This window comes from Cervus elaphus, chromosome 10, assembly GCF_910594005.1.
Source record: "Cervus elaphus chromosome 10, mCerEla1.1, whole genome shotgun sequence".
NCBI classification, from domain to species: domain Eukaryota; kingdom Metazoa; phylum Chordata; class Mammalia; order Artiodactyla; family Cervidae; genus Cervus; species Cervus elaphus.
In genome coordinates this window covers 51,838,378-51,864,430 of record NC_057824.1, presented here as the reverse complement: position 1 = coordinate 51,864,430, position 26,053 = coordinate 51,838,378, and the positions used below count along the sequence as shown (strand labels likewise).

Sequence of the window (26,053 nt, the reverse complement as noted above, 5' to 3'; positions counted from 1 at the left end):
TTTTTTTATACTACTAGAACATAATACTGCAGATTTCTGACCTAGTTTGGCATTGGGCACTTAAAAAGTGAGTCTTCAGGCATACACTATCTACTTGACTTCATTTTCAGGAAAAGCTCTAGAGGCCATGTTAGAGTTGAGGCCCGAATGGAGTGAAATAGTGACAGGGAAATGCCTGAAGGAGGAGCTGCCCCTGGCAGAGGAAACAGATGGTAAAAACCCAGGGGCGAGAATAAGCTTGGTATATTTCAGGGGGGGAAAAACGCAGCAGGCAAGGTGAGTGAGGAAGGGAGAAAGTAACCCTAACTCAGGGAGACAACCATGCATTTGCAAACCTGCAATGTGTGACTCCCAGGGAAAAGACTCTGCAAGAGGTTGGAGTCCATTTTATGCACAAAGTGTTCAGTCGCTCAGTCGTATCGACTCTTTGCAACCCATAGACTGCAGCACGCCAGGCCTCCTAGTCCATCACCAACTCCGGGAGATTACTCAACTCATGTCCATCGACTCGGTGATGGCATCCAACCAACTCATCCTCTGTCGTCCCCTTCTCCCGCCTTCAATCTTCCCCAGCCAGCATCAGGGTCTTTTCCAATGAGTCAGTTCTTTGCATCAGGTGGCCAGAGTACTGGAGTTTCAGCTTCAGCATCAGTCCTTCCAATGAATATGCAGAACGGATTTCCTTTAGGATGGACTGGTTGGATGCACAAAGTGTAGGCCTGCAAAATTCTAAGCTGATGGGCCTGGTCTGACAGTTCATCAAGGTCACTCCAGCTGCTGTAAGGGCAATGCACCGAAGAGGAAGAGGGGAAACAGGGCAGAGTTGGGGAAAGCAGTGGGGAGACCTGATCAGGTACGTGATGAAGGGGGCTCGGACCGGGGTGGAGGGGAGCGGAGGGGCCGAGAAGTGGTCAGAACCTACGACCAGCTCGGACGGAGAAAGGAAGGAAGGCAGATCAGGACACTCCCCACTCCCCGGCAGCACCAAGCGGCCAAATGGCTTCAGGCTCTGAACCAGGGAGGGTACTAACGCGGAACTCCTAACCCCTGCCCTTGCGGGGTGGAGAAGGAAATGGCAACCCATTCCAGTATTCTTGCCTAGAGAATCCTGTGGACAGAGGAGCCTGGTGGGCTGTTGTCCATAGGGTCGCATAGAGTCGGACACGACTGAAGTGACTAAGCATGCATGCATGCGTTGGAGAAGGAAATGGCAACCCACTCCAGTATTCTTGCCTGGAGAATCCCAGGGACGGAGGAGCCTGGTGGGCTGCCATCTATGGGGTCGCAGAGAGTCGGACACGACTGAAGCCACTTAGTAGCAGCAGCAGCAGCAGCCCTTGCGGGGGGCGGGCAACTTCGTCACAGCCTTGCAGCCCACACAGACCTGTATATGAGCTGAGCCCCAGATCCGCCGCTAACTGCTGGGTGTCTCTGGGCTGACAAGCCCTCGGGGCTGGCGGCGTGCTTACAGCTTACGAAAAGAAAACAACAGGAGGGACCTAACACGCGCAAAGAGCCTATGAGGCGCACCTGCGTCCCGGGCCGCGCATCTGCGCAGGCGCAGAGGCCCAGCGGCGACGGCGCGGGGCTCAGTGCGCGTGCGCCGGGCCCGGCCCCCGCGTGCGCCTGCGCGGAGTCTCGGGGCGGCGGCGGAGACGAGAGGGCGCCGGGCGCCGGGCTCCGGGCGGCTGCGGGCGCCGCGGGCCGCGGGTCCTCCGTCCGCCATGCCGGGGATGGTGCTGTTCGGCCGGCGCTGGGCCATCGCCAGCGACGACTTGGTTTTCCCGGGGGTCTTCGAGCTGTTGGTGCGAGTGCTGTGGTGAGGGCGCGCGGCCGGGGCGCGGGAGGGAGCGGGCCCGGGCCGGCCGCGGGCGAGGAGGGTGTCGTCTGCCCCGCGCTCGCGTCCCTAGCCCCCTCCGCCGCCCGGGGACGTGGGTGCCTCCGCTGTCCCCGTTTACAGGCGGGCGGGCCGTGCCCAGGGTCACGGGGCGGGCCCGCCGCCCGGACGCCGGGGCTGTGGGGCTCGGGCGCCCCGCCTGGAGCCACCGGGGCGCGCTGGCCGCCGAGGCGGAGGCCGCGGGATCTTCTCCCCCTGAGCCAGGCGCTGCCGCCTGCAGCTCTTCAGCGCTCTGCACGGAGACGCACGGCATCCCGTGTTTGCAGGACGCGAGGTTGGCAACAGTACCCTTCGTGCGCGGTTCCTGAGCTGAGTGCGGCTGAATCCCAGGACCGCGGGAGACTGGCACTTACTCTCCAGTCTGTGGAATCGGGCGCCTGAAGTCTGTCCCCAAAGGGTCTGAGCAAAGAGTAATGCAGGGGACACCGGGTCAGTCCCTGGTCGTGGCAGATCGCACATGCCCGGAGCAACTAAGCCCAGGCACCACAACTCCTGAACTCACAAGCTGCAGCTACTAAAGGCTGTACGCCCTAGAGCCCCGTGCTCCGCCTTCAAGAAGCCATGGCAGTGAGAAGCCCGTGCTGGCTGCAACTAGAGAAAACCCACGCCCAGCAAGGAAGACCCAGCGCAGCAAAAAAAAAAAAAAAAACAACTATCTGATACGTTTAAAAAAAAAAAAAGTATTTCGATTGTTTAGAGGAAAGAAACGTAAGAACGTGAAATATTATGAGCTGCTTCTTAGTCCTTTTGTAGTTTCCAGAGCCATCTTACCAAGATCATTTCCTGTTTTGTTTCTGGACAAGAAGTCATAGTGTTACAAAACTGACAAAAGCACACAGTTATCTAGTCCAGTTCCCCTTCTGGCTTTGAACCCCTTAAAACTGGGTTATTTGCCCAGTGATGCTCCCTTCCTGATTCTGAAATAACTCCAGTGGTGAGTCACTGTCATCTTGCGTTGTGTGGTGCTGTCTTTCATTGTTCTAAACTGAATTGCAAAATACACCCAGGAGTCCACAGTCCTGGTCCTTTCAAGGTGATCTGGTCACCACGGAGCATCTTTCCGTAGCTTGTTTCCCAGCCCCTTGTTTTTGTATTACACACAGCAGGTTAGGATGTGTTTTTGTCAATTTCATGTTAATACACAGAAGTGAAAATTCTGCTGACAACTGAACAAGCATATACTTTGTTGTTTTAGCTCAGCTTCGCAGTGGGGGCTTTTTCCCAGGAGTTTGCATTGAAATTGCTTGCTTATGGCTTTAACTGTGTTACAGGGACTTCGCTGGTAAGCCAGCTGTTAAGGCTCCAAGCTTCCCTTGTAGGGTCACAGGTTCAGTCCCTGGTTGGGGAGCAAAGATCCTGCATGCCAGAATTTTTTGGCAAGGCCAAATAAATAATAAATGTATTACAGCAGGCATAGAATAAAAACAATGCCATCAGCAAAGTATGAAATTCATTTAAAAAAAGGAAAAAGAGCTGTGCTCTTTAGTTGATTTAGTAAATCTTTTATTGGCGGTGGTTTAGTCTCTCAGTTGTGTCTGGCTTTTGTGACCCCATGGACTGTAGCTGCCAGGCTCCTCTCTGTCCATGGGGTTCTCCAGGCAAGAATACTGGAGTGGGTTGCCATTTCCTTCTCCAGGGAATCTTTGGCACCCAGAAATTGAACCCCGGTCTCCTGCATTGCAGGCAGATTCTTGACCAAGTAAGATTCCAAAGTGAACCTGACCTTGTTTGGGAAAATACTAACTGCTTTTACTTTCCTCTGCCGTGTTGTGTGAAGCGGCTCCCTGGGTTCCGTGTCTGAGCCTGCCCGTGTCTCGACAGGTGGGTCGGCATCCTGATGCTGTATCTCATGCACAGAGGGAAGCTGGACTGCCCGGGGGGCTGCCTGCTCAGCAGCTACCTGATCGTGCTCCTTGTCCTCCTGGCGGTTATCATAGGCACCGTGTCGGCCATCGTGTGTGTCAGCATGAAAGGTAAGGGTGAGGCTTTTCTATCGGATACCTTTTTTTTTCTTTGTTTTTTTTTTTAGAGCAGAGCCTTCCCCGGTGGCTCAGCTGGTAAAGAATCCGCCTGCAATATGGGAGGACCTGGGTTCCATGCCCGGGTTGGGAAGATCCCCTGGAGAAGGGAAAGGCTACCCACTCCAGTATTCTAGCCTGGAGAATTCCAGGGACTGTACAGTCCATGGAGTCGCAAAGAGTTGGCAACGACTGAGTGACTTTCACTTTCTTTTTTAAGATATTTGTTTAATTTGGCTGTGCTGGGTCTTAGTTGTGGCACTCTAAGATCCTTAGTTGTCCCATGTGGGATCTAGTTCCCTGACCAGGGATGGAACCCGGAGCCCCCTGCAGTGGGAGCACGGAGTCCTAGCCACTGGGCCGCCAGAAAGTCCACTTCACTCCTTTTCATGGCTGAACGATACTGCGTGGAACGGATATACCGCATTTTACCTAACCATTCGTCAGCTGGTGGACATTTGGTTATTACAAATAATGCTGCTTTGAACAGTCATATCTCGTCTTGACATACCCATTATGTTTTATTTCTCTTGGATGTGTACCTAAGGGTGGTACTGCTAGATCATATGGTAACTCTAACTTTCTGAGGAGCTGCCAGCCTGTTTTCCAAGCAGCTGCACCGTTTTTCTTTCCCACCAGCACTTCCTGAGGCTTCGTTTCTCCACATCTTCCTCAACACTTATTATCTGAACATTTGAGGACAGCCGTCCTAGTGGATGTGAAGTGGTACCTCGCTGTGGTTTGGAGTTCCTTTTCCTTGATGACTAATGATATCGAGCCTCTTTTCATATTCTCGGTAGCCATTTGCATATCATTTTTGGAGAAGCGTCTGTTCAGATCCTTTGCCCAATTTTAAATTGGGTTCTTTGTCCTTTTATTAATGAGCTGTAGGAGTTACATCTCTGCTCTTTTTTGTGTGTGATAGTTTATTTTTTGTGGCTTTGCAGGGTCTTTGCTGCTGTGAGGGCTTTTCTCGTGTCGCCGCAACTCTGTAGCTGCGCGGGCTGCTCATCGCGGGGGCTTCTCTCGCCGGGCCCTAGGGCTCTCGGGCTTCAGTAGTTGCAGCAGGTGGACTCAGCCATTGCAGTTCCTGGGCCCTAGACCTCAGGCCCAGTGGTCCTGGGGTGTGGGTTTGCTGCTCTGTGGCATGCGGGGTCTTCCCAGACCCGGGGTAGAACCTGTGCCTCCTGCACTGGCCTGTGAATTCTTTACCCCTGGGCCACCAGGGAAGTCCCAAAAGTTAGATCTCTTAATAACTTCTTCTATCTGTTACCGTTTTCTGCAGACAGTCAGCTGAGAATGCCTGAAAACGTTGGAAAGCCTCCCTGTCGCTTACTGTGGTTTGCGGGATGAGCTGAGCACTCTGCTGGCTGCTAAAGAAATGCATCAGTAAATAAGAGCTCATCAGTCAGAGGCAGGGCTGCCTGGCAGGCTACCATCCAGCGTGCTTCTGGGTGTGTTCACTGCCTGAGGAGTGCCGACAGGCATAGATGGTGGTGATAGAACTGGGAGGGAGCAGCCGATACCCCCAGTGACGGGATCTAGGTCTCGACGTTTTCGAACCATAGACTGAAACTTAGGAGACGGTGGGAGATACAGAGAGAAACGTTAGCGGCAGAGTGTTTCATGAGAACAAGACCTTAGGGTCCAGATGAGCCAGAAGCACGGCGCGTGGCGTGTCCCGCAGTAACGCGTAGACTAGACAGCTCTGTGTATTTTCATTTACCTCTGAGAACATGGACGCGTGGGGTCTGGATTGAAGGCAGTCCCAGTCCTGCCTTCCGAGTCAGACCCCGAGTCCGGATTGGCACCAGTGCTGATGCTGAAGGAAAGGAGGGAGCTGGGATGTGTGCGATGTGGCTTCCCTGCTTGGAGGTTCTGAGTGAGGTGGGATTTTCTGAAAGATGAAACATGCAGGTTGTGTCATCCTGTCTGTCCGCATCAGTCTGTTTAGTGCGCCGGGTTTCTGACTGTAATGGTGGCTTAGTGCAAGTGAAGGCTTCTCAGTTCTGTCCGACTCTGTGACCCCGTGGACTGTACAGTCCATGGGATTCTCCAGGCCAGAATACTGGAGTGGGTGGCCTTTCTCTCCTCCAGGGGATCTTCCTAACCCAGGGATCGAACCCAGGTCTCCCGCATTGCAGGCGAATTCTTTCTTTACCAGCTGAGCCACAAGGGAAGCCCTGCAGTGGGTTAAGGATATGCTTTTTTTTTTTCTTCCCCTTAAACGTTTTCCTTCAGATATCTTTGCTGGTCAGGGCACATTCACACCGCATGAGGGATGGATGACCATGTGCCCTGGCCTCCTCCGCGAAGACACCCGCACGATGCCAAACCGGGCCCAGCTCACCCATCAGGGCTCGGCAAGCATCTGCTGGGTGTGGGGTGTCACAGGTGGATCGCTTTTCCAGCTGGCAGCCTCCTCCAAACAGAACCAGTTTTATTCAGGATCACCCCCGCCTCCTCACAGTGTCTGATACCCGCCCTCTGCCCCACGCTGGAGTGATCCTCGGGGCTCGGTGGTTGGTTCAGGACTGGACGTGTGACCTGGTTCAGGCCAGTGGAATTCGGGGAGTTCCCTGGGAAGTTCTAGGAGGTCCACCCCTGCTCGCCTGGTAAAGATCTAGAAGCAGTGTGTTATGGTCCTTGGGAAGATGCTGCAGGAATGAGCCGCCGTCTCCCCTCGGGGCCAGGAGGGCGCGGCCGGGCGCCCATGCCAGCCCTGCCCTGCGTTTCCAGTCCTCTGAGTCAGGACAGGTCCTGCTGGTTTTTAAACCAGTCTGAGTTCGAGTTTCTGATGCTTGTAGATAAAGATACCACAGCTGAACCAAAGACGGGATTTTATAAAAACATGTTAGTTTAATTGCCAATAAATAACATTGTGTGCTCTATCTTCAATATTACATAAATTTCAGTAAAGAATATACCATAAAGTTAAGGGGAAGAAAAGGCAAATGGGATGACTAAAGTCAGATAACATCCCACCAACAGAGATGATGATGGAAGGCTTTCAGTTAGATGAGCCATCTGGATGAAGTCAGAGTTTCTCTTAGCAACACAGGGGTGTAATTTCAGCTCATTACCTTAGTAGAAACTATAAGGTTTCTAGTTTTGATGTGAAAAGCTCCCTGATGAAACCCTCTTGTTTCAACCATGTGGGATGTTTAATTAGGGAAGATCCACCCTCATGAGCTTCCCAGGCAGCTCAGTGATAAGGAATCCAGCTGCCATTGCAGGAGCCGCAGGTTCAGTACCTGGGTCGGGAAGATCTGCTGGCGAAGGAAATGACAACCCACTCCAGTATCCTTGCCTGGAGAATCCCACAGACAGAGGAGCCTGGCAGCTATAGTCCATTGGGTCGCAAAAAAGTTGGACGTGACTTAGCGACTAAACAACCACCACCCTCACCAATACGTTTTGTCAGAAGGCCCTGAAGGCCGAGGTCTGCCCTTGGCCGCGTCTGGCTTGGGTTCGAGGAAGTCTTGCTCTCCTTGCCCTCTGTCCCCAGCTCCTCCCAGGCGGTGGGAGACACTGCCGAGGCTGAGGTGCTGAGTGCCCAGACTCTGTGACCCAGGCCTGCCCTCTGCAGCTCGCGTGTCCGTGGCCCTGCCTTGGGAGGAGCAGCGGGGTTACCGCCCAAGACTACATTGAGGCCATCGCGTTCGGGGACGCGGTCACACCATCCATTCTGGGCATTGGCTTCGTGATGCTCACTGCAGCACCAGGTCCAGCCAGTGGCTGACTGCCCCGAGGGGAAAATAAAGGTTGACCTAAAAGCGAGATGTTTTCCTAGGCAAGCATGCACATAAAAAAGGCTTTTTTGGCGCCTCCTGTCTTTTCTGGACCCTTCGCGGGAACTCGCATCTCCTGCTTCCTCGCCTCCATCTCCGCCCACTCAGGCGGTGCCAGGGGCTGGAGTCCTCGAGCAGCCCCTTCCTCAGGACCCTCAGCCTCCGGGGCGGGCTGTGAGCAGATCCTCCTTCCCGTTTCTCTCTGGCGGTTGGCTGTTGTTGCATGATAATTCTCTCCAGAGATGGGGCGGATTTCGGCAGACCTGCACACATTGCCCCTCAGGGAGAGAGGCAGCCGTGTCGGTTATCCTAGGACTTCCTGACTCTGTGCCCTCCGTGGGGCCTGATCGTGTCTGATGTTCTAAAATGTGGCCCTCAGTAATTCATCCTAGTGGAAGGTAGCTTTGGGAATTTAAAAGCTGTTTTCTTATCAAATTATTTTTCAGATCTTAGGGTTTTTTTTTTTTTTCAGTTACTGCTTTTGTTTGAATCATGTGGTGGTTTTGGTGTTGAAAATTGGTGTTTATCACAACTTCTGAAGGGGGAGAGTTGATGTTTTACATCAAGAATTAATGATCCTTGGGTTTGTCTTACAAACGCAGTTTTAAATGTTGTGTCTCGGTGGTGGGCGTCTGCAAGTGGTCTCCAGGTCACACTTGCTGGCTTCCCAAGAGTGATGCCCACGGGGCACTGGTGAGGCAGAGCACCTGGGTCGTGCAGACCTGGGTCGAGAAAGTGCTTGCTGAGCCCTGTGGGCCTCAGCCTCCTCATCTGTGAAGTGGGGCGGCGACTGCATCCCAGTCGTCCTGAGGGTGGAGGCGCTTCGGGAGGGCGGTGTGACGGGTGGTCCCCGATTTTCCCGGCCATGAGAACCTGGCTGACCGCTTGCCCCTGCTTGCCTGTGACAGCTCTGTTTTACGTCAGCTGTCCTGACCTAATTATTAATAGAGCCTCCTTTTGTTCTCAGAAATATCCCGATGTGGATAACGATTTTATGGTCAGTGTAGTTAGAAAACCCAGAAATGAATTTTTTTTTATATATATATTTATTTTTGGCTGCGTTGGGTCTTGGTTGCTGAAAGCAGGCTCTTTTCTTGCGGTGTGTGGGCTTACTTGCTCTTGGGCATGTGGGATCTTAGTTCCCTGACCAGGGATCGAACCCGTGTCCCTGGTATTGGAAGGAGGATTCTTAACCACTGGACACCAGGGAAGTCCCCCCAGAAGTGTTTTTAAGCCCCGATGAGCCTAAGAAATAATTCTGAGGCTTTTGTCACGCCTCCTCCCATCCCTCACTTTGCCTCTCACTCTGAGAGACGGGCAGTGGTTCCCGGTTACAGGTAGAAACGCCACTGGCGGGGGAGCAGCCAGCCCAGATCTGTGCTGCGGCCGCCGTGTTTCTGCTGAAAGGAGCCGCCTCATCCCGGCGGAGGCCAGCGTCCAGTGTGGCTGTGCTCTGTTGCAGGGACCATCTGTAATCCGGGACCGCGGAAGTCCATGTCCAAGCTGCTCTACGTGCGCCTGGCGCTCTTCCTGCCAGAGATGGTCTGGGCGTCCCTGGGGGCCGCCTGGATCGCGGACGGCGTTCAGTGTGACCGGACTGTGGGCAACGGCATCATCGCGACCGTCGTGGTCAGGTGAGGTCCCGTCTCCTCCTGCGGGCTCTCGTCTGAGGTGCTCTCCAGGTGGGGTCCCTGCAGGTGGCCCACTGGCGTGCAGGCTTCCTGAAGTAGTTAGACGCGTGTGAGGAACAGTTCATGGCCCAGCACGCACCTCCGGCTTTAGTTCCCTTCCTTACCAGCTCCTGTTTTTCTACATGCCCTCTGGCCCCTCACAAGAGGGAAGAAGCCCGAAGACCAAAGCAGGGCAAAAACTACAAGTGGGACGAGAAGAGCGGGGTGTGCGGACCTGCGGCAGAGCAGGATCCGCTGGCGTAAGGCATTTGCCTTTTCCAGCTAAACGTCGTACGGATGAGCTAGTCCTGCCCTGCGGGCTCCCGCCGCATTCCCGAGTCCTGCAGCTGAGGCCACGGCGGCCCTTCCCGGGCCACCTTCCTTCCGAGCACACACTCTCGGGCACCCACAGCGCCCTGTGCATCTGGGCAGCCTGCAAGTGTTGAAATGTATGGATGAAAGGGCTTCCCAGGTGGCGCTAGTGGTAAAGAATCTGCCTGCCTATGTAGGAGACTCGGGAGACACCGGTTCGATCCCTGGGTCGGGAAGATCCCCTGGAGGAGGAAATGGCAACCCACTCCAGTATGCTTGCCTGGAGAATCCCACGGACAGAGGAGCCTGGTGGGCTGCCATCCTTGGGGTCCCAAAGAGTTGGACACAATTGGAGTGACTGGGTGCAGTGTGTGGATGAAAGCCGTTGGAGCGTGGCCCGAGCGCAGGGAGCTCCCTCTGGTTTTGCCGAGTGGAGCCCCAGGGCCCTGGGGGGGCAAACCTCAGTCAAGGGTCAAGGGCAGGGGCTTCTGGGCCCGGCCGTGGCTCTGTCCACCACGCAGCCCCCTTTTCCTTTTGTGGCTCTGGGGGCTCCATTCTTCACCAGGCCTTGGTTGGCTGTGGGCTCATAAGGAACTTTCTCGAGGAACCAAGTTGCCTGCCCCAGCCAGCTCCCCATCTTCCTCGGTAGTTGGAGTCCCCACTTCCCCAAGACAGGAGGTGCCCCCCCGGGAGGGCGCCCCGGCCCCGTGTGGCTGAGGAGCTGCAGGATCCGGGTCTCAGCCCGCCTCCCCACCGCCCTGCAGCTGGCTCATCATCGCCTCCACCGTGCTCACCATCCTCATCGTCTTCGACCCGCTGGGGGGCAAGGCGGCCCCGGGCACCCCCCTGGGCCCCCAGCCCCTGGACGGCCATGAGTCCAGCCAGCTGCTGAGCGGCCTCAGGACGGCGGCGACCGGCGTGTGGGAGACGCGAGTCAGGCTGCTGTGCTGCTGCGTCGGCCGGGACGACCACACTCGCGTCGCCTTTTCGAGTACGGCAGAACTTTTCTCAACCTACTTTTCAGTAAGCCACCGGGGTCTGCTCTGGTCTCCTACTCCTGTTATGTGAACGCTTCTTTGGGGCAGATGAGTTCTGCGCGTCCCAAGCCCGTCTCCCTGTCGACAGAACGTAGCTCCCGAGGGCGAGTCCTCTGGGGGTGAAGGGGGGCAGGTGGGGGGCTCCCTGTCACCACCTGGAGGAGAGGCTCAAATCAGGCTCTGCAGACTGACTCTGGGCCTTCCCAGTCTGGGGTCTTTTTAGGCTGGCCCTGCCCGGCGAGTGTGGGCCCAGACTCGTCAGCCTTTGCCGTGGACCCTCTCAGCAAGACCTCAGCATCTCGAGCAGCCAGGGTTAAATGGGACTAGCATCGTATGTTACTACAAACAGGGCACATTTGCCCGCTTTATGGGCATGTATCGTAGGTTAAAAATAGCTGTCACTTAAGTGAAATCTGAGTAGGAATCAATAATATGATTATGTTCTCGAGTGGTTTCGTCTGAGGGCAGGAGAGTAAGAAACATGAGGTTCACATGCAGGCATCCTAAAAGGGACGTAGTTTCAAAAACACCTGTTCACTTGTGACTGTGTGTGTGTGTGCACGCGAGCTGCGTAAGCTGGGCTCTCGGGGACTCGTGGCCGTTGCTGCTGGGCGGGTGGTGAGCTGCAGTGGTTCCCCATCCAGGACACGGACCTGGTGCCCAGCGACATCGCGGCCGGCCTTGCCCTCCTCCATCAGCAGCAGGACCACGCCCGGAGCTCCTCGGAGCCCACCGAGGTCGTTACCCACTCCCCTGGGTCCTTCCAGGTAAGCCCGCGTTTCTGTTGGGTTGTACCCTTTTGACATTTAAGCCTATTTGTAAATTAAAAAAAAAAAAGTTTCAGGAACAGTTGATTGGCATCTTGATGTGTCGATTTGCCAGTTGTGGTTTGGCGCCAGTGGGGAGGCCCCTCCGCATCCCCTGGCCTTCAGGTGGGGGAGCCGACTCCCGGCCAGTTTACCACCTGTTATTTGTTTCTTTTCCCCCCAAACATTCTCTTTTAGGAAATTGGCTCTTGTCTGCACATCAAAACTTCCTTCTGGGATGGGACCAGGTTCTCCCAGAGTGCATGCACTCTTTTCTCTGAGCCTGGAGAGCAGTTCAGCTTTGTTTGATGGTTGCTTTCCTGCCGGAGATTTGTATGCTTTTGAAAGAGAAAATTGCCCAAGGATCATTTGTCTGTCTCAGCTGCTCATTCAAGCCCCTGGTTCCCAGCAGCCCCTGTTGCTACACGTGGTGTCTGGACGTGCATCCAGCAGGAAGTCACGGGCTTATTTCACCAGCGTTGCAAAGTCACTAGGGATTTCTGCTGCTAACTTGTGCATTCTTCTAAGTGAGGGGTCTGGACTTCCCCTGGCGGTCCAGCAGTTAAAACCCTCTGCTCCCACTGCAGGGGCCGCGGGTTCGACCCTAGTCAGGGAACTAGAATCCCACACACCACATAGCACAGCCAAAAAAATGAGGGGGTTCTGTCTGTTCATATTCAAGGATCAGTTTTTTCAGTAGAAGTCCTCCAAGAGGTCTATTCCCTGAAGAAAGAAAGGGAAGAGTCAAGAATTTGAGTTCAGGTTTAAGATCATAGCACGTTCTACCAGAGATCAAATAGATGGTCAGCAAGACCTACCGTGTAGCACAGGGAGCGCTCCTCAATGTCCTGTAACATCCCGTGTGGGGAAGGAACCTGAGAAAGAGGAGGCACGTGTGCCTGTGTAACTGAATCACTTTGCCGTACGCCTGAAACGAACACAACAGTGTAAACCAGCTCCGCTCCGACATAAGATGAGAACCGAAAGACGACAGTGTGTTGATCCTCTCTGTAACGGGTTCCCCTAACAGGAAGCTGTTCTTCTGCCCCACAGGAGGCCGATCTGGATGCAGAGTTGGAGAACTGCCACCACTACATGCAGTTCGCAGCCGCCGCCTACGGGTGGCCCCTCTACATCTACAGGAACCCCTTCACGGGGCTCTGCCGGGTCGGCGGGGACTGGTAGGTCGTCTGAGACCTCCATCCTCCCTGCCGAAGTCGCTTGCTGCGGTGTCCAGACTTTATTTTCTAAAGATAACCACATTCCCCTTTTCTAGAAGCTTCTTCCTGTTTTGAAATATTTCAGAACTGCACACGCAGTACTGATGACTCCCTCATCCTATATCTGGAGCCACCAGTTGCAGCTCACTCTTGTCCCGGGCGCTGTGACTGTCTCTCCATAAATATACGCGCCCCCACCTCCCCCCCAGGAAAAACCATCAGAGACTGAGTTCTGGACCTCATGCCCCGCCCCCCATTACTTCAGCTTGTGTTTCTTAAGATCAAGGTCTCTCTGACATAAAGTACAGGACAAGTGTAAAATTCAGGAAATTTATCATCAGCTATTGCAGTTTTTCTAATTGTCCCAGTAACACCCTCTGTACCACATTTTCTTTCGATCCAAGATCGTGTGTTGCACTTAGTTGTCATGCCTCCTTAGTCTCCTCCAGTTTGGAACAGCTCCTCAGGCATTTTTTTGTATCTTTCATGATACTGACGTTCTGAAAAGGACAGTCTCGTGTATCGTAAGACGGTGCTCACTCTGCCTTTGTCTCGTGGTTTCTTCACGAATGGTTCAGGTTACACTTTTTTGGCAGGAATGCTCCATGTGGAGCATGTATCCTTCTCAGTACCTCGTATCAGGCAATGATGCCGGACTGTCCATTCTTGGTGAGGTTAGGGTCTCTTCCCATCCTTGTTGGTTTATTTTTTGAACACGGGAAGTATTACTGTGATTCCAGACTCTACTAAGAAGCATACACAAGAAGTATCACTTGAAGGCCATCAGAGGGACTTCCCTGCTGGTCCAGGGGTTGAGAATCTGCCTTGCAATGCATGGGATGCAAGTTCAATCCGTGGTCAGGGAACTAGATCCCTCGTGCTGTGGAGCAACCAGGCCCTGGCACCACAACTAGAGAGTCGCTATGCCCCAGCGAAAGATCCCTCACGACACAGCTAAGGCCCACTGCAGCCAAATAAATGAATAAGTGTCTTCAAAAAGCCATTAGAGGTTAGCCAGACGGCGCGTGAATACTGTCCGCGGAATCCTCGCGTTTGCCGGGGGGTGGGCAGGCAGGCTGGGTCTCCCGGGCGCACCTGCGACACCTCTGCCCCATTCCAGCTGCAGACGCAGGACCACCGACTATGACCTGGTCGGAGGCGATCAGCTCAACTGCCACTTCAGCTCCATCCTGCAGACGACGGGGCTGCAGCACCGGGACTTCATCCACGTCAGCTTCCACGACAAGGTAGAGTGGGAGGTTCTGGGGGAGGTCACACACGAGTCCCCTGGGAAAATGTGCGGAGACATGGACACACGCTCACCCCCAAATCCTGTGTGCTGCTTCGGTGGGTTCCCGGGCACCTGCAACGCCCACCCAGGGTCAGCGTGAGATGGGGCAGACAGGTTCTGCTGAAGAACTGTGAGCTGCACTTGGCAGGAGCCCCACACAGGTGCCGGGGGCTAGTCACTCATGGCTCTGGGTCTGGCTCCGTGCAGTTCATGCCAGACCGCGGGCCTCCCACTCGGGAGGGTCTCAGAGTCGCCGGGCAGGTTGGTGAACCCATAGCGGCCCGGTCTGCCTGGTGCCAGGGCTGTCCTGTGCAGCCTCGCGGCCCCCTGGGTGGTCCGCAGCAGCACAGGGAGCCCAGAACCTCGGGGAGCACAGCGGCTCATGCCTGCCGTTCAGGAGAATCTCCTGGAGAGCTCTCCCATCTCTGGAGCCCAGGCCGCAGCCATGCTGCGGGAGCCCGGCTCAGGAGGAGCCCCCACAATTGCAGCGCCCAGTTTGGGGGGCCCCGTGTACTGCGCTTGAGCCTGTGGGCTCCCACACGCCTGCACTGGAGACTCACCTGGGGTGTGGGAGCATCTCATACCACGCTACTGAGATGAGCGCCCGGGGGTGTGTTCTCACGTCCCCTGTGAGGCTTGGTTCAGCTTGGTGCGGGTGCCTGGAGCCCCCAGTGATGACCGCCGCTCCGTGATCACCGGTGACAGAGCCGATGGGCTTAAAGAAGGCAGTTTTCCGCAGAAGGCTCATGTATGCTCTGGGGGCTCTTTTAAGACGCCCCCACACCGCCAACATGTAGAGTCCCTCTCGGGGGGATCCGGGGAGGTGAGGTTGCGCTGGCTGCGACGCACGCCCGCCCCCCAGGCACAGGCACTGTCCCCTGGTGTCCGCAGCGCCGACCGCCCGCGGGTGTCCCCCGGCCCCCGCACCAGCGGAGGACCGGGTGCCGGGCGGACGAGGGCGCCTGTGCTGACCCCCGTCCTCTCGCGCCCAGGTGTATGAGCTCCCTTTCTTGGTGGCCCTGGACCACAGGAAGGAGTCGGTGGTGGTGGCCGTCAGAGGGACCATGTCTCTGCAGGTACGGGGCCCGCTGCGGAGCGAGGGGGTGCTCAGGGCCCAGAGCCGGGAGACCCAGCTTCCCGGGATCAGATGGGAGGCCTCCGTGACAGCACCCGCCCCAGGGAGGCGGGCCCAGGGTGTGAGGTGGGCCCTCTGGAAGAGCAGATGAAGCCTTTTCCTTCTCACCGAGAAGGGCTGGAGAGTTAACACCGGCAGGCGGGACCCGCAGCTCCCAGGGCAGTGCCCGCTTGACTCCCCAGGCCCCTACCCCGGGTGACCCTCCCCTTTTTTCTGCACCCAAAGCTGGAAAGAATCGTAAGTGAAGTCATGCAGTCGAAAGTCACCCCTCTCTGGGCGCCCGCAGGCCCGACCGTGTCCCCCCTCCAGTGTCCAGGCTCGACCGCCCGTGGGTCCCTCAGGCGCGTCCTGGCCCTTGCCCCCGTCTCACCGCGCCAACGGCCTCTCCCCGCACGCTGTTTCAGGACATCCTCACGGACCTGTCCGCGGAAAGCGAGCCCCTCAACCTGGAGTGTGAGGTGCAGGACTGCTGGGCACACAAGGTGAGTCGGGGCGTGAGGTCCGGAACATTCCATCAGGGCTCCCAGGGGTCGGGGCAGCTTCCCCTCCAGGTCTCTCTGAACGCTTCTGTGTGGCGAAGGCTGCTGATGCCCAGTGCCGTCCGGCACGACCCCCCCCGAAGCCCTGGGGTGTTCCTTTTGATTTTTAAGAGAAAGAAGCAGGTTCACAGCGACTGAGTAACTTGCCAGCAGCCACACACTTACTGGAACAAGTGTCAGGGTGGGCATCTCAGTGCTTCTCTTCCCGTAACTAAGGCAGGCCTTTCTCACGGTGAAGAAAGCGTCAGTGCAGGCAGACCCCCCCACAGCCCCTCCTGAGAGGAAGACCCCCTGCAGCCCCTTCTGAGAGGCAGGACCCCCAGCCCCTCCTGAGAGGAAGACCCCCTCACACTCAGCACGTCCTGCAGGTCCTTCCACAGTTTGCGATGTCACAATACCAAGTTCTTGTTTCACTGTGACAGTGCTCTATGGGGGGGAGGCGGGGTGGGGCCGTGGGAGCCGCCAGCCCCTGGGAACCCCCATTTTACTGTCTGCGAATTTGCTTGCTTTATGTTCTTCACGTAAGTGGAGTCATATCTGTCCCGTGACCGTCTTACTGCACTGAGCATAGAGTCCTCAAGCTTCACTCAGGCGGTGGCGTGTCAGAGTTCCCTCTGGCTGCCGTGAGGAGCACGGCTGTGAACACGTGTGCAGATAACGGCCTGAGTCCCTGCCCGCAGTTCGGGGATCTACCCGGAAGCCGGGTGGCTGGGTCTCCTGCTGTTTCTCCGTGGAAGGTTTGGAGGAACCCCCACGCTGTTGTCCAGCACAGCTGCACCATGTCACATCCCCGCCAGCAAACCACGTGGCTCCCATTTCCCCACGTCCTCACCGAGACTTTTCTGACGGAGCCGCCCTCGTCAGGGGTGAGGTGGTGTCACCGCGGTTTCGCTTTGCTTTTTCCTGATGACTGACGAGGCTGCAGATGGAGGGACGTCCGGAATGTTCCCTAACGGTCACCCCTGAGGAATCGGGGTGGAGGGCGCTGGGCCTGTGCTGTTCTCTACATTCATGGTGATTTTTAACCAAAATGCATTGCTCCTGTAGTAGTCATTTTTTAAATAGAATGCGTAATTTTTATCAAAGTATATGTTATTGCCAGAGTGCGGCTACTGGTAGTTGAACCCCAGTGTCCTGTCTGGGCAGCTTTTTTCCTTCCAGGGTTTTCTGTTGTTGTTCTTACTGTTGTTTTGGGGTTTCTTTTTGTGTGTGTGCCCGGACACTCCAGGGAAGATCCAGGGCGGAGGAGGCTTTTGGATTTCGTTCTGCCACCAGTTAGGAGCTTGCCAATCCTGGGAATGTGAATCCTTTTCCTTTAACCCTTAGTTGTCTCTTTGGCCCTGAATTTCACAGGAAAGTCCAGTTTAATTATTACTAGATGTGCGTGAAGGAAAATAAGAAATTGTAAGATTTATTATAGAGACCTATCAACTAGCTAGCCACCCTCAGAGGCTGGCGGGCTTGGTGTCTTGGCTCTGTTCTTACAAGAGTTTGAGCCGCAGACCCAGGTTTCGTGCTGCAATGCTGCAGGCCTGACTGGCTCTCAGCCGAGGCCGCCGCCTCCACCTTTTCATCCAGCGACAGCTCCTGCCCTCCAGCTGGGAGGACAGCTGCTCAGGGGCTGAGGGTGAGACCTGTTCCCGGCTCTTGGCCTGGGCAAGAGTTCTGGCTCTGACACTGTCCAGGCTTTGTGGCAGAACACCTTCTTGGCGTGTCACCCGTAACGCCTGTGCCAGGGAGACCTGCCGCCAGCCAAGTTGTGGTCCAGATGCCACATGACTCTGGCTACCCGGGACAGACAGCTGGTGGGTGCCTAGCCGGGGGAAGTCGATAGCACCGCGTGGTAGGCGGGGGAGTAAAGGGAGATCTGGCCGGTGGCCCAGGCCTCCTGGCTTCTCACAGGTGATGCTGGAGTCTGTGTTGTGCTCACAGGGCTATAGAGTCACGGGCTCGGGACTGTGCAGTAGCTTGAGGCCCAGCAGAAGAGTCCCATCTCAGGTGGAATCTCCCCCGCTTCATCCTGGCGGGGGTCAGGCTGCCGGGGCTGGAGGACAGGCCTGTCCTGTGCTGTCATGTAGGAAGTGTCCCGAAAACTATTCTGGTTTACAAGGTTGTCCCTCCTCAATTGGAACTACTCAGTTTTCAAGAAGTCTGTTTCGTGGACAGCTGTTTTTGTTAGGAAGTTGTGGTTTATTTTTGGAAATGAAAGACTGACCTTCCTAGAACTCCCTTCTGATGGTTTCAGTGTGGCTTTTGCCGGAACGGTGGCTGCTTCGTCACTGTCTGTGATTTCAGAATTTTGTTTTAACATCATCTTAAAAGATCAGTCGTTTATAATCTAAACCTGACCAACCCTGGGAACTAGACGAAAGTAAATTGTGGGATGTCCATACAGCAAACTGTGTGCGGCTCCGGGAAAAGCCATAGAGACATCCACCGACACGGAAAGCTGTTCCTGAGGTCTCCTCTTGGTTGATGGAAATACCCCTTGAGCCCCTGCTTTGCGCCGGGCTCCACACCAGCTGCCGGGAACGCAGCAGTGGGCAGTCAATGAGGCCGCTGGTCCCAGGGTGGCCGTCCTGTCCAGGAGGACAGAGTCACAGAGGGGGGCCCGTGTAGTCCTGCCGCGCCCGACAACCAACAGCTCCCTGTGTCTGCACCTGCAGGGCATTTCTCAGGCCGCCAGATACGTCTACTGCCGACTCGTCAACGACGGGATTCTGAGCCAAGCGTTCAGCATCGCACCGGTGAGATTCTAGTTCTTGTGTTTTTGCCTCCTCTGCCGTCAGCCGCCTGCTCCCTCGGCCGTCACCCACTCTGCTCTCGCCCCCAGGAGTACCGGCTGGTCATCGTCGGGCACAGCCTGGGCGCGGGCGCCGCGGCGCTGCTGGCCCTCATGCTCAAGCGCCCGTACCCGCAGGTCAGGTGCTACGCCTTCTCCCCGCCCAGGGGGCTGCTCAGGTACTCGTTTTCCTTCACTTACAAGCGGTACACTGGTACTTGATCTGCAACTGAGTTACAGTTTCTCATCCTCAGGAGAAGTTTGTGTCAAAGCATCGTTGGTTGAAAAAAGACGGGCCAGCCTTTCATGGGTCTCGGACCACGGCTTTCATCTCCTGGGTGATGCTATGCTGAGACCCATTTTTTAAATTGAGCTGGAACTGGCACACACAGTATTAGTTACGGGTGTGCAACAGGATTCGATGTTTGTATGTATTGTGAGCTGATCACAGTAAGTCTAGTTAGCATCTGTCGTCGTAAATAGTTACAGAACCTTTTCTTCCCTATGATGGGAACTGAAGGTTTACTTTCTTAGCAGCTTTCAGACATGCAGGATAGTATTGTTAACTGTAGGGGCTGTGGTTACCTCCCAGGGACTTGGTTACTTTATAACCAGCAGTTTGCACCTTTTATTTCACCCACCTCTCAGCTCCCTCCTCTGCCGTGCCTCTCGGCCTCTGACAACCAGCAGCCTCCTTTCTGGGAGCTTGGTTTGTGTTTCCAGTTTCCACATCTAAGTGAGCCCATAAGTATTTGTCTTCCTCTCTCTGACTCATTTCACTGAGCATACTGTCAAGGTCCAAACACAGTGTCCACAAGTGGCAAGATTTTGTTCTTATTTTTTAGGTTAAGACAAAGTAGAACATGTTTATTATAAGCATTACTGGTTATAAATACACACTAAAGTTGCTTACAGTAACAGGCCTATTGATGTGAACAAAAGCAGAAATTTTTTGCTTTTGTTAATTTTTAATTGAAGGATAACTGATCTACAGTGTTGCGTTGGTTTCTGCCGTACATCGACATGAAGGATTTCATTGTTTTTTATGGCTGAGTAGTATTCCATTTTACACACGCACACACACACACCCCTTATGCACACGCACACACCTGTTTTATGCATTCATCCATTAGTGGATAATTCCATTGTTTCCGTGTCTCAGCTACTATAAACAATGCTACAGTGAATGTGGGGGTGCGGGTATCTTTCAAGTGTCTTTGTTTTCTTTGGATAAATACCTTGACGTAGAACTGCCGGGTCATTTTTTGAGAAACCTCCATACTGTTTTCCATAGTGGCTGCACCAGCTTATATGCTCACCAGCATCATGCATACCCTTTTCTCCACATTCTGGGCAGTGCTTGTTATTCCATGTTGTTTTTTTTTTTTTTAATCTGACCGCACTGAGCCCTAGCTGTGGCATGTGGGATCTAGTTCGCGGACCAGGGATTGAACCTGGGCCCCTTGTGTTGGAAGCGTGGAGTCTCAGCCCCTGGACCACCAGGGAAGTCCTTTCCCTTGCTTTAAAAAACAGCTTTAGCACCTGTATCCATGTCTCTACATAATATAGTTTGGATTTGCATGATTTTGAAATTTAGAACAATGGAATTCTACTTTTTGTTACTTCTCCTTTTTTTTTCACATATTTGATGCCTGTAAAATGTTGTTGTGTAAATGCTCATTACATTTCATCGTGTATCACAAACCATCCGTCTGTTCTGCTGCTGACGGACACTGGGCCGTGCCGGCTCTGGGTAGTGGCTGCTCCTGTTCACACCCTCATCAGGGTGCACCGCGCTCCACATTCTCACCAACACTTCGCAGGGTCAGATGTAAACTTTTTCCCCGCCTGATGGGTGGGCAGTGGTGTTGCATTGTTTAATTCACATTTCCACGATGAAGCTGCATCTGTCCGTATATTTATCATCTCCACTCTCATGAAGTTCCTTTCGTCCGTTTCTCTGTATCTTATTTTTGCACTGTGGACCTATTCAGCACACCCAGCTGTTCATCAGTTGCAAGCATGTGTTATACATGCACTCTCCCTCTTTGATGGCTTTTTACTTTAAGTCTTCGGCTTACCAGTTCTTAATTTTAACACTGATTTGTCATTCTCTTACGATTTCTGGGTCTCTCTTATTTAAGAAATCTCTGTCCTAAGGATGCAGCGCTAGTCTCCTGTCATATCTTTTAAAAGTCTTTTACTCTGGCCTTTCACATTTAGGTCTGTGATCTGTTTAATTTGGTGGTTTTGTGCATAGTATGCTTCAGTTTCATTTCTTCCCCTCACAGCAAGCGCATTATCTCAGCACGGTTTCACTAAGAGCCTGTCCTTCCCTGGTGCTGACACGCAGCGCCACTCCTGCCCATAGGAGGCGTCCGCGTCCACCCTTCCCCAGCTTCCTCTGACTGTTGACGACACCACACTGGGTTAAGGACCTTATTTATCTGCCCAGTGTTGACACCTAGGACTTTCTCAGCAAGTTGCTCTAACTGCAGTCTCATTTCTCTCCTCCTTTAGAGGATGGAGAACAGAGCTGAGTTCTGGGGACACTGATCTCTCCCTGGCTTGCCGGTTAACTCACTTTTTCTTGGAAGCCTCCTTCCTGAAGCAGCTTTTTTTTCTCTTTCAGCAAATCCCTTTATGAATACTCCAAGACCTTCATCGTGTCCCTTGTCCTGGGCAAGGACGTGATTCCCAGGTGAGCGTGTGGGCCACCCCAGCTGGGTTCAGGCTGGCGGGGAAGGCCAAGTGCCGAGCCTGAGTCTGGCCTTCTGCTCAACAGGTTGAGTGTGACCAACTTGGAAGATCTGAAGAGGAGGATCCTGCGAGTGATCGCCCACTGCAACAAGCCCAAGGTAACTCAGGGGACCTGGGGCCTCCCCACCCGGCTGTCCGGGGCCCCCGGAGGATGCTTCTCATTCAGAGCCTTGCAGCCCAGGGCTCTTGATGCTGCTAGAAACTCCTCCATTCCCCTCACGGACCACAGGGACGCCCAAAAGGCAGATGGCTAAGCAAGCACAGATTAAGTGCTTCAATAGAACCATCCCTGTTTGGCTGAGTCATTTGCTCTTTTGTCATCTTTAGTCCTCTCCTGACCAACAGCATTCTGATGCCTTTCGTCCCAAAGCTCAGAAAATAAGGCTGCCAGAGTAAGAGGCACTGGTCCTGCTGCGCTGTGGGCTGTCCTCCCTAAGCTCTGAGGTTAATCCTGAGGTTAGGGTTAAGGCTGACAGTGCCCACCCTGAGCTGCAGGCCGGGCACTCCTGCTGTCCACACCAGTCAAGGCTGGGCGGCCCTGTCCCCTGCCAGCGTGCAGACAGCTCTGCTGATCTGGTCTGACCACGACTCCAAAGATTTGGAGCTGCTTAGCTCAGGCCACAAGTACACTTAGGTTTACCAGTAGAGAAGACCACCTATGATGTACTGAAGAGCTTTTTTTGTTAAAGAGCAGGATTAAAAATGACTCTCAGAATATGATTCAAGCAGGGGTGGGGGAAGAAGTATACATAGCTGTGACCAAAAAAAATATACCAAACTGTGGTTTTATTTAGATGATGGGATTAGAGATGATTTTTACTTTTTAACATCTTCATTTTGTGACTTGGTTGGTGTTGCTAATCAGAAAATTTTAAACTTAAAAATAAGCTTTCTCATTACCACTTACACTTCCTGCAAACTAAAAAAGAAAAAAATTAGCATCTGATGTTTTTAAGGGAAAAACTGGTTTACGGACTTGCCTAAAAAGAATAAGGGTCATTTTCCCCTCAAATCTGCTTGATTTTGGTTTTTAAACGTTGATTCAAGTGTGATGGCATCACTGCCCCAGAGACCCTGGAGTTTGGGCCCTGGCCTTCACACTGCTGAGACCCACACTGAGAAACAAGAGCGCCGGGCATCGTGGCTGTGGGGTCACCACCCCCAGACGCCAGCTCCCGAGTCCCCGGGGGTCTCTGGAGTCACGCGGGCCGCCCCCCCCCCGGTCTCCCCGCAGTACAAGATCCTGCTGCGCGGGTGCTGGTACGAGCTGTTCGGAGGGAGCCCCGAGGACCTTCCCACCGAGCTGGACGGGGGCGACCTGACGCAGCCCCTCCTGGGGGAGCACAGCCTGCTGGCGCACGGGTCCCCGGCCTACAGCTTCTCCAGCGAGTCCCCGCTCGAGTCCCCCACCAGGTACCCGCCGCTCTACCCTCCCGGCAGGATCATCCACCTGGAGGAAGAAGGCGCCTCAGGGAGGTGAGTGGGCAGCCCGGCCCCGCGGTGGTCACGTGCCAGCGGCAAGAGGCGGCCCGTGGGGTGGTGCGGGAGGCGGGGCCCACGGGGTGACGGGGAGGCGGGGCCCACGGGGTGACGGGGAGGCGGGGCCCACGGGGTGACGGGGAGGCGGGGCCCACGGGGTGGCGCAGGAGGCGGGGCTCACGGGGTGACGGGGAGGCGGGGCCCACGGGCTGTCTCCTCCAGGTGCTCCTGCTACCCTGCTGCTCGGTACACCGTGAGGTGGTCCCACGAGTCAGAATTCAGCAAAATACTCATCGGCCCCAAGATGCTCACAGACCACATGCCAGACATCCTGATGAGAGTCCTGGACCACGTGGTGTCCGACAGGGCCGCCTGCGTTTCCTGCCCGGCCCGCGGAGGCTCCAGCGTGGACCTGGCATGACCAGGGCGACCGGGAGCTGCTCGGACCGTGGACCCCGCCGGGGTTCCGCGAGGCCAGTAGGCGGATTCCCGTCTACCAGAGGTCGAGGGTCTCCTATGTGACTAACTTGAGAAGTACTTTTGCTCGCAGTATTTGCAGACTCAGGAGCGAGGAGAGCGCCGAGGTGATGGGCAGGTGTGCAGAGGGATGCAGGATCCCCTTGCCCACAGGCCTGCCGCTTCTGGGAATCGGGTTTAAGACCCTAATGGGTCTGTAAGCGCCTGCCCCTCGGGCCCCCGTTTCGGAGACTGGGTCCTCCCTTAGGACCGCGTAGATCAGCCTGAATCAGCACACAGGGCGTGGTGTACTCTGCAAACTGGACTTTACCCGCTGCACAGACTGTTTCCGTTTCAAGGGCGCAGCTCGAGGTTCTGTCCTCAGTGGCACTGAATGAGGCTCGGCCCTGAGCTCTGAACCAGATGAATCCAGAGGGCGAGGCGAGCAGTCTTCTGCCCTCCAGGAGGCCCTGGTCACACCCTCTGCTTATTCTGTCATCCTCGAGTTCTTGGGGGGATACTCTGGCTCGTGGAGGTCGGCCAGCGACTCAGCGTAAAAGCGAAGCAGGTACACATCATGAGTGCCTGCACAGCCCTGAACGCTCCTGGGGACAGTTCCGGGAACGTCTGGTTTACTGGGTAGTTTTACCAGTCACATTTTGAATGTGTTTTTCTGTCCACTGTAAACACCACGAATGAAGCCTTCAGTTTTCTTGGAGCTCCACACGGCCCGGGCATCCGACTGCACCCCACCCCCGACGCAAACCCCATGAAGTGACAGTAAGCGGACTTCTTCAGAAAGCATAAACCCACAGTGAGAGGGGACAGAAGGACAGGGGCAAGGAGACGGCCGGAGGGGACGGGACTCCTGGTGAGGTGGGAAAGACAAACCTGGTCTGCAGAGACGCCCCGGACACCTCTGCCTGGGGTGAAGCGGATGGTGGGGCTGGCCAGAGGGACAGCTGAGGAGGGGGCACTGGGATCAGCGCAGCACGTGTTCCTCAGCCCCTCCCACTCGGCTCCCAGAACCTTCTGACCTCCGGGGACGCCCGCACCCCTCAGGCCTGGCAGCTGTCAGGGGCATACCACTCTGGCTTTTGAAAACACGTGAAAGCTCATGTAAAAAACTTGGAGTAAAATGCCACATAAATTTCATTTCTAAATGTAATCCCTGTACACTCCTAGCGGCAGGAAGGTAGGCGACCCTGGGCTGCTTGAGCCACACTGCCCTGGCCTGACCCCCTGCGCGCTAGGTGTCAGGTCCGCCTTCGGCTTTCCGTGTCCAAGCTCGCGCCACGGATCGCCCAGCCTCTTGAGGGACAAAGGCCCGAGAGAAACAAGCCTGGGAGAAGCTTCAAACCCTCCTAGCTACAGCCTGGGAACAGAAAAAGTGCTGCAACCACAGAACTGATCCACAATCCGGAAAGCGAAAAAAACCTCCTGGACCGGACAAACATGAAGTGAGGGGAGATGAGCTTCCAGACAGGGAGCCCCCTCAGCACAGGGTCGGAGATAAAGGCCCACCCAGGACGCGAGGACGCGGGCAGACCCCGCGAGACCCGGAGACACATGGCGCCTCCCCCTGCAGAGCGGAGGCAGAGACGACGGGGTGGGGCGGGTGGGGGAGGGCCTACCTTTAAAACTTCCCTAGTGCTCCCAGGGCAGGGGGCCCAGGTTCAATCCCTGGTGACGGAACTAGTTCACACAGGCCACAAGGAAGAGTTCCACGCGGCAATGAAAATATCCTGCATTCTACAACTAAGACCCAGCACAGCCAAATAAATGATTTTTTAAAAAACCCAAAGAGGTGTTACTTTCATCCTGGAATTTTAGACTCAACCAAAAAGTATCCGGGTACAGTGAAGTTATTTTCAAAGATACAAGGGCTCAAAAATAGACAACCCACATATTCCTCAAGAAGTTTCTAGAAAATCCATCAAGATGAGAAAGTTAATTAGAAACTTGACTCCTTAGTCAAGATCCAGAAAATATAAGATGAATATTAAAGAGAAGTGGTGGTCAGAGGGCTCCGTGCCTCTAGGGAAATGAAAACTGATGAAATGTCTTGAAAGATCCAGATAACAGATGGAGAGATCAATGTTAAATTATCAAGTACACAGAAAACAAGGTAAATTACTATCCTGAAAGAAACCACAACTGCAAGAAGGGCAGGTCCTGTTACTGCCCGGGTGAGCGTGGCTGTGGCCGGGGCTGCGCAGACGCCAGCAGGCCTGTACGGAAGGAGCAGGAGAGGTGTCCTGAGGGTGGGAGTGTCACGGTGACGGCGAGAACCAGACACACAGGCAACAGGAAGAGCGCGCGCTTTAACCTGAGCCCTGGGGAGGGGAGGGGAGGGGAGGCGCCGGCCGTCACCAGTGGCCAGCGAGTGAACTGAAGCCTCGGGGAAACCCCACGGGGCCGGCTCTGGAGCGCTTCCCGTCGGAGGACCTGTGGAGGTGGGAGAGCCACGAGCCCAGCCCTTCCCCATACCTGCCCGCTAAGGCCTGTTCCCTCTGGTTGTTCCCGAGTTACATCCTTTTATGATAAACTAGTGACCTAGTAAGTAAGAGAGAAAAGCATATGTTTTAGACATACTGTGGAGTCTGAAGTACCAAGAATTACTTAAAAGAACTCAAAATACACCCCTCTGGGGAGGGTGTGAAAAGGAAAGACTACTGTTTTGTAGCAAACCTTTAGATGTGGTCCTTAAACTACATTATCTATCTTTGATTAAAAAAAGAATAAAGAAAATTGCTTCTAACATGCACTGTTGATAACCATCAATCAAAGTTCAGACTCCAGGAAGGATCTGACAGTCTGTCAGCCTCCACCTTACCCAGCTGCCAGCCCGCTTCACCAC

General features: G+C 54.7%; 1 protein-coding gene across 2 annotated transcripts; it reads left to right on the top strand.

Annotated features, from left to right (window-relative positions):
* Positions 1 to 1,622: 1,622 nt before the first annotated feature.
* On the top strand, positions 1,623 to 24,997 carry DAGLB (diacylglycerol lipase beta). Of its 2 annotated transcripts, XM_043915341.1 has the most exons (15): positions 1,624 to 1,819; positions 3,719 to 3,870; positions 9,169 to 9,340; positions 10,453 to 10,711; positions 11,370 to 11,492; positions 12,585 to 12,712; positions 13,872 to 13,998; positions 15,035 to 15,118; positions 15,582 to 15,659; positions 18,383 to 18,463; positions 18,550 to 18,677; positions 21,131 to 21,199; positions 21,284 to 21,356; positions 22,493 to 22,734; positions 22,960 to 24,997. In XM_043915341.1, the coding sequence occupies exons 1-15, from the start codon at positions 1,725 to 1,727 to the stop codon at positions 23,156 to 23,158; spliced, it is 2,010 nt and encodes a 669-aa protein (XP_043771276.1). In that variant the 5' UTR covers positions 1,624 to 1,724; the 3' UTR covers positions 23,159 to 24,997. The 2 variants fall into 2 exon arrangements, with proteins under 2 accessions (XP_043771277.1, XP_043771276.1); XM_043915342.1 differs by lacking the exons at positions 10,453 to 10,711; positions 12,585 to 12,712 and having other exon boundaries at positions 1,623 to 1,819.
* Positions 24,998 to 26,053: the final 1,056 nt, after the last annotated feature.